This window comes from Cimex lectularius, unplaced genomic scaffold, assembly GCF_000648675.2.
Source record: "Cimex lectularius strain Harlan isolate CLEC.00 unplaced genomic scaffold, Clec_2.1 scaffold62, whole genome shotgun sequence".
NCBI classification, from domain to species: Eukaryota; Metazoa; Arthropoda; class Insecta; order Hemiptera; family Cimicidae; genus Cimex; species Cimex lectularius.
In genome coordinates this window covers 828,727-837,211 of record NW_019392785.1, presented here as the reverse complement: position 1 = coordinate 837,211, position 8,485 = coordinate 828,727, and the positions used below count along the sequence as shown (strand labels likewise).

General features: G+C 38.2%; 1 protein-coding gene across 5 annotated transcripts in view; it reads right to left on the bottom strand.

Annotated features, from left to right (window-relative positions):
- Window positions 1-214: 214 nt before the first annotated feature.
- LOC106666348 overlaps window positions 215-8,485 on the bottom strand; it is a 461,223-nt gene continuing 452,952 nt past the window's right edge. For all 5 annotated transcript variants that reach the window (XM_014393475.2, XM_014393472.2, XM_014393473.2 and 2 more), the window contains one exon: window positions 215-603. In XM_014393475.2, coding sequence (XP_014248961.1) covers window positions 399-603 — 205 coding nt within the window. In that variant the 3' untranslated portion in view covers window positions 215-398. The remainder of the gene's footprint in view (window positions 604-8,485) is intronic.

Here is an 8,485-nt window from a genome sequence, read left to right as displayed (position 1 = left end):
TAAAAAGTATTCTTTAAAAAAAAGAAAGGATTTTTCAATGGTAACGAAACAATAATCAAAAGATAAAATTTTGTGCATCTGACAACAAAATAAAAACAAAAATAAATTTCTTTTAAAATATCTCCCGAGTTATAAAGTAATATACAGGTACTTGATTCTAAGTAATTGGATTTGTTAGGCCGAGGGTCTGTCCTATTCTTAAATATAAAACATAATTTAAAAGTTAGGAATAAAAATGCGAAACAAATGTACGGCCGGGGTTTTACTCGATTAGGCGGCATTGAAGGCCGATCGGTATTTCTAAAATCCCGTTTCGCTTTTAAAAACGAAAAAAAGAAAATAAATAAAAATACTTTTTTTTCAGTTCGAAAAAATTGAGTCTTGAGATCGCCCATTAATTAAACGGGCGGCGGGCCGCGAACGTAGCGTAGCTGAGGGGAGATCGAAAGGCTGAGGTTGTTCATGGCATCGCAGCACTGCGGCTCCAGCAGACACGCTATACAGAAAATGGCCATCACGGCGATCTGGAACGGGAGACCGGCCCTGAGCGCTCGCCAGAACCACCAACCACGGCTGCCCCTCGTACCGCTCTCATCGTCCACCCTAAAACAAAAACAAATCATGAAAATCCAATCAAAGCCTGTTATAAAACATAAAAAACGAAAAAATTTCAATTTTACAAATGCAATGTCCACATGTAACTCATGAGAATACATTCTACATTTACACCTTTTTCTTGTCTTGTAATGCACGCAAAACCTGTCATTACTCTAAAATGTACTGTCGATTCCGTCTTAAATGCTTAATTATTTGGATATAGTACAAAACCTTTTACAAGGTCACAGCATAATCAGTAATGCTAATTGCACATGCCATGAGAAACCAGCCAATGCCGGGACTCAGTGAGAGGGATTAAGAGGAAAGGAGGTTTCGTGGACATCATCGACATGGCGGATTGGGAATGTATAAAATGGGCTTGAGCAGTAGGGTAAGGATGCATCGAGAGGCTGGTGTGAATCTTTTCGATGCGCTAGATCTTGTATGCCTTGGCAGAACCATCTGTCCAAACTGGTCGCAGAAAAATCTGGTATAAGGTTAGTTTGGTTCAAGTAGTCTCCGTAGTTATCCTCGTCTTGTGTTAAGATAATCTCTTAAGTTTAGCGTGGTTATTCTGCATCATACTGCTATGTCAGAAGTCCTAATTATTTGACTTGAAGTTGCTATCTCTTTGTTGTTGATGTACAGTGGAGGGCAAGACTGTTTTTTCAATGTACTTTTTCTTCATTCTGTCTTCTACTTTCTTTTATACCAGTCTTCGATAAGCAGTTGTTCTTTGATGTTAGAGCTTGGATAGAAGTCGATCGAGGAAAAAATTGCATTATCGTCCGCTTATATAAGTAAGTCATGAGTGTAAATGAAATAAAGATGGGGGCTAAGAATGCTCCCTTGTGGAACGCTGGGTTATTGTCTGACTGTTGCTGCACTTCACTCTGAGGCAAAAGGACTTCTAGCATTAAAAAATAAGGAATTTCGTAAATAGTCCATATTCTGCGAAATCAGAACAAGATTTTTTTTCAGACTGATGATAGCAGGAACTTAATTACAAAGAAAAACAGAACGACACTTTTTAAGTTTGGATAGATGATGAACCGTTGCATTTTGCTCCCTTATGGGACGCTGGTTGTATCTGTCTGACTGTTGCCGCACAATCAAGCAGAATGACTTCTAGCATAAAAAATGTATATATATCACAATAAAGAATTTCATAAATAGTCCATATTCTGCCCAAGCAGAACAAGATCTTTTTTTCAGATCGATGCATAAAACCAAACTTAATGAAAACCAAATTGACACTTTTCAGTTTTGACTGATGAACCCTTGCACTTTCTTTAAGATTCGATTAAGATGTTTCTTATATGGTTTTTATGCAAAAAGCTAAAGAAAAGAGAGTTTCTCATAATTTTACTCTAAATTTGCCTACAGTTGTTTTCAACGAGTGATGGTGTAATAGGAGAGATTATGGGTATTCACGATTTTCGCGTTAACAGGGTTAACTCTGTTAGGTCCTGTAACATCAACAAAAATGATAACGTAGACTTGTAAGAATCGGCTAGTAACAGGCCAGGGCCAATGTAAGGTCGAAAATGTAGGTTACATTGCTCTCCGTTAGGGCGTAGGTAACCAACATGGCAGCCATGAATTTAACAGCTGTTTTTTGTTTACACTATATTATACACTATATTATTTTTATTTTTAAATACCCATTAATTAAACCAGACCAGTACATTTCTTGTGTTAATTTCTGACCTGTCCTTGTACTCTCATTCGTAATAGATACGTCCCATATCCTATAAAGTTTTAAGCTGTTAGAGGTTAGGATATAAGTCAGGTATGTCGGCACGAATTGAAGCTTGTCATTTGTTAGTACTTTTCGAGTGCATAGATATTGGGTTGTCCGGAAAATAATGCAGGATTTTAAGTTTTCATTAAAAAAAATCTATATAAAATATTCTGTTTACGTTTACAGGATTACTCATTTGTATGAATGTCAACACTTATTAATCCTCTTCCAAATGATATTGTTTGTTTACCTCTGTAGCATTCCGCTACTTGGAAATAATTCAGTCATCCTTATAATGTCAAAGCGAGAATTTCGTACGATTTTCTTTTACGAGTTTAAACTCGGCCGAAGCGGAGCCCAAACGGCTAGAAACATTAACCAAGTCTGGGGCGAGGGTTGTGTTAATGAGTGCACTGTGCAAAGGTGGTTTAAAAAATTTCGGGAGGGAGATTTCAGCCTTGAAGATGAAGAAGGTCGTGGAAGGCCTTCCTCTCTTAATGATGATGTTCTGCGATCAGTGGTGGAAGAAAACCCCAAAACAACTGTTCGAGAACTTGCAGAGCAACTCAAAGTCAGTAAAACGACCGTCGCTGACCACCTCAAGGCGATTGGAAAAGTGAAAAAACTCGAAAATTGGGTTCCACACTCATTAAACGATCGCCAAAAAAATCAGCGCTTTGATGTTTGTGCATCACTTCTTTGTCGAAACAAAAATGACCCATTTCTGGCCAGAATTGTTACATGTGACGAAAAGTGGATTCTCTACGATAACACTAGACGTTCTGGACAGTGGCTCGACAAAGGAGAAGCTCCAATACATTTTCCAAAGCCCCCAACTCATCAAAAAAAGGTAATGGTTACGGTATGGTGGGCTTCATTTGGTTTAATACACTACAGCTTCTTAAATCCTGGCGAAACCATCAATGCTGAATCATACTGTAACCAAATTAATACCATGCATCAGAAATTGGCAGTAATGAAGCCCTCTTTGGTCAATCGGAAAGGGCCCATTTTGTTGCATGACAACGCTCGACCACATGTGTCACGTGTAACGTCACAAAAATTATTGGAGCTTGGCTATGAAACTTTGCCTCACCCACCCTACTCTCCGGACCTCTCGCCTACTGACTACCATTTTTTTAGACACCTGGACCACTACTTACAACACATAATATTCAAAAATCAAACGGAACTGGAAAATGCATTTATTGACTTTATCAATTCTAAAAATTCTGAATTCTACTCAGACGGAATTAATAAGTTACCAACACGTTGGGAGAAATGTATTGAGAGTATGGGAAAAACATTGCTTTAAAGTAACTAGTTTCTTTTTTTTTGTTTAATACCAAAATCCTGCATTATTTTCCGGACAACCCAATAGCATTTTGAATAAAAGAGTTGCTTAATTTGCCTTTTTTTAACTTCTGGCATCTTACTATTTAATACAAAAGAAAACCAAAACAAACAACAAGCCTTCAAGGACTGTTATAGCTTCATTTTTTGGTTCTACCATTCGCCACGCGCAGCATTGCGGAACAATTAACGTATAACATGCTAAGAAAAGAAGGGGGCGTTCACGATCTTACTGGGCATTTCTCTATTTGAGTTAACATCTTGAATACCCCGATATGTTTCAAGCGCTTTTTTCGAATGTTACAGCAATTGCCATGCACCCCAGAACAGGAATAACAAAATATTTTACCCCGATATTTTATTTATTTCTTTATAATCAAGGGAGCGTGAGGGGGCCAAAAAGAGCAGATGCGCCTTTTAGGTGACAAACGGCGACAATCCCATTCCCTTGCCACTGATTTATGGCCTTTTGGGAAACTCACTTTTTTGGGGGTAAAACAGGAGGAGATTTGTAAAAAAAAATCCAAAAAAAAGGGGCGGTAAGATAATCGAATCCTATATGAAGGGCGTGTGGGGAATTAAAGGATTTGCGGGATTGGATTCGGCCTTGTGACTCCTCTTATGATATATGGTTTGCTCCTTCTTCCTCCCTTCGTCCATAAATGATGACCGGCATCGTGGTTTTCAAGATTCGGTACCCTTTAAACCCCAGATCAAACTGAACAGGTAAAGCTCGTGGACGTCCGGCTGGCAAGGAGAAATCGGCCGTCATCGATCTCCCAACCCCTGGGGTTCCAGCCGATTCGTCCCGGTTGATCCGAGAATCACCGTGTTAACTGAACCCCCGACGACGTTTAATAATAGTTCTCATTTATATCTCAGTCTTGACGGTGATATTTGCTTTTTCTTATTGGAGCTGAGGAAAAAAAAAACGTGAAAAATCCACCAGCAATAAAGGCTCCCGGAGCGTCAATAAAAACAGGCTTAACGACTCGACTTAAGACCCTTTATTGCTCCGTTATGGCGCTTAGAAGAGCCACTTTTAATTGCCCTCTTCCGGCTAACATCTTGAGCATTTTGGTACATTGTTAATAACTCTCATAACAAGATACCGAAGATTAGCGCCGAGGCTTCTTTCTAATCCTAGGGCGAAATTTGTCGGATGTGGGTCTTAAGTGAGGTTAACTTCGGCTCGTATGGCCATGCTTTATAATAATTACACAAGTTATGGTTATTTCTGAAGCTGAGCTCAAGTTTTCAGACACTGGATTCGCTCTATAACACGTTATATCTGCACCCTCGGGGCAAAAGTGGATGTCATAAAAAAAAAATTTCAGGATTACTATTTTAAAGAGTAGGTGTACATTTTGTACATCCTTTGGCAAACAACTTTCACACCAATAAATACATTATCTCTCAACACGCAAGTACAAGAAAACTATAATTACTTTATATAATAAAACAGCTGTTTCCAGCAACATTTCGAACAGGTGACCCAGATAATAAGGGCAGTAAGGTTAATTCCTTGATCTGGTGGTATTCCTACGTTCTCTATATGACCAAAGGAATCTCACCCCTCAATTAGAAGGGGCATTTGGAACAACCTTTCTGTACAATTCCAAGAATCGACAGAAAGCCGTGCTCAAGTCAAGCACGATTCTCATATCGGATGACATTCCACGCTCCCAATATGGAGCCAAATAATTAGAAAACTCAACTAAGTGGACAAATCGAGCAAATATTCTCTATATGCGGAACACATACATGGCCCTTGGTCCATGGGTCAACCTCACATGGCCTATCCTTAACAGGGTACGATGACCCTGATCCAAGTCAGATCCTAAGATGCCCACCTATCGTCAGTACACTTGATACGTGACAGCTTTAAATGGAAATGGTTTTCTCATCGACCTAATCGATTATACGGTCTCCCAGGAATATGCACATTTCCGATTTTCGTAAAATCTGACTTATCCAGTTTTCCAGAATAGCAGCAGACTCAAAGCTAGACTATTGTAGCTGAAGCCATAATTTCGAATTTTGTAATTGCATGTTTATACTTGTTGACAGTTTAAATCATTAGATATAGTTTTAAAGTACTGATGAAGAGCAGATATTACTCGAGATCCTGACGAAGGAACTGAGATTCTTTCTTTCGCTTTACGCCTGATTATACATGGTAGGGATATTCACAATACAATTAATTAAGGTTTTTAGTTGAGATGAAAAAAAGTTAATGGCACGAGAGGGATTCGAACCCACCATGAAAAATCGCAAAAGGAGGGAAAACTCATAAGGTGGGGTTGAGATGGGGAGTTGATGTCCGAGTGGATCGAGGTCACGATAGCTCAAGTGGTAGAGAAGCGGCGTATCTAGCCGAAGGTCGTGGGTTCGAATCCCTCTCGTGCCATTAACTTTTTTTCATCTCAACTAAAAACCTTAATTAATTGTCTTGTATTAATTGGTCAAGCGGACCACGAAAATAGTGAATTGAAATTCACAATCTTTATGTTAACTCAGTTAGGTCCTGTTAGATCGAGACAAATGATGACGTATTTTTATGAATCGGCTAGTTAACATTGCTCGATCTAACAGGCCAGAGCCAATGTTAGGTCAGGTCAAAAATATAGTCAAATGCTATCCGTTAGGGCGTTGGTAACCAAAATGGAAGACATGAATTTAACAGCTGTTTTTTTACGAGTATTTTTATTCTTACGTACGCATTAATCAAATCAGACCAATATATTTCTTTTGTTAATTTCTGACCTGTCCTTATACCCTCATTCATAATACATACATCCACCTATCCAACAAAGTTGTAGGCTGTTAGACGTTAGGATACAGGTTAGGTATGATGACGTAGACTTGTAGGGTTAGTTAACATAGCCAGGGCCAATGTTAAATGTTAGGTCGAAAATGTCACCTTGCTATCGGTTAGGGCGTAGGTTAACCAACATGGCAGCCATGAATTTAACAGCTGTTTTTTGTTTGTTTACAAGTGTTTTTATTCTTAAGTACGCATTAATTAAATAAGACTAATATATTTCTTTTGTTAATGTCTGATATGTCCTCCATTCATAATAGATACATCCACCTATCCTATAAAGCTGTAGGCTGTTAGACGTTAGGATACAGGTTAGGTATGATGTTACACTTGTAGGGTTAGTTAACATAACCAGGGCCAATGCTATCCGTTAGGGCGTAAGTAATCAACATGGCTGCCATTAATTTAACAGCTGTTTTTTGTTTACACGTATTTTTATTTTTAAATACGCATTAATTAAATTAGACCAATACATTTCTTTTGTTAATTTCTGACCTGCCCTTATACTCTCATTCATACTAGATACATTCGATATCCTATAAAATTGTTAGGCTGTTAAACGTTAGGATAGAGGTTAGGTATGTCGGCACGAATTGAAGCATGTCATTTGATAGTAATTTTCGAGTGCATAGAGTCATTTTGAATGAAAGAGTTGATTAATTTTCTTTTGTTATTAACTTCTGGAATCTTACGATTTAACACAAAGCAATACCAAACAAACAAAAACAAGTCTTAAGGACTGTTATAGCTTTATTTTTGGTTCTACCAATCGCCACGCGCAGATTAGCATCTTAGCACATGCTAAAAAAAGAGGGGGGCGTTCGCAATATTACTGAACATTTCTGTATTCCAGTTTACACGAGTTAACATGTTACAAACATCGTGAATACCCCTGATATATGACGCTCTTCGGTATTCCTTATTTTACACCGTTTCAGCTATAATAATTATAACATATCTTTACCAAATCTGACCTGATGAAGTAATTTAGGTATATACCTGACTGTATGTCTTTTATCTTAAGGGCTCTAGCTAAAATAATATTATAGTTGATCTCCGTTGATGATACATTTAAATCTTTCGTCCAAGAATGATATGACCTCGTGAAATAGAAAAATAAATTTCCATTGTACAGAGATTATTTCAAAGTTTTGAGAATTGGCTTCACCAGACTTGACGAATGCTGCAAGCACATTTCACAATTTGATAAAGAACATAGTTAATCAAAAACCAACTAGAACTTTTACTAGGTAGTTAGTTCAATTTGTTTTTCCACTTCATAACTGTTTCTAAAAGTTTTGAATCAACAAGTCCGTGAAATCATTCTTTTTTTTGTTTTGTTTAACAAATCGCCCTCGTTTCTTTTTTTTAATTCCGACTTTAAAGAAGGGGGCTCCTGCCTCAAGAAGGGGTCCCGGGCCGGGGTATGCAAATGGAATAAATTGTTTACAAGAAACAAATAGGAGGGAATTCCTGTAAATATCTCAGGAGGGCCTCCTCATCGCAGGTCATTAGTCAGGGACGTTTGGGGGAGGCAAGACAATATCGTCTCCGAGGGGGTTCCCCACTCGATTTAAGGGTTAATTTGTTGCCAGGTCGTCTTAATTTGGAGTTATGACAGACGGACCCCTTCCGGAAGGGTGGGACGGATAGGATCGACTATTTCAAAAACCGGGACGTTAATTACCTTCAGGCGGCAGTAAAAGTCGAAGAAGTCCCCTCTTATAAGGAAAGCTAGGCAGAAGCTTTAGGATTTAACGCGCATTTCTGGAATTCACCCCGGAATAGGGTCCGCAAGGGAGTGGAATGTGTATATAATACATACAACTTGGAACATATATGTCGAATGAACAAAATAGAAAAATTTCTTTAACAGAAAATTTAAACTATCTTTTGTATTGTATAGGAAATACACTGATAGGCAAAAAATTCCATCCACTTGTAATATTATTTGATTTGTATATATT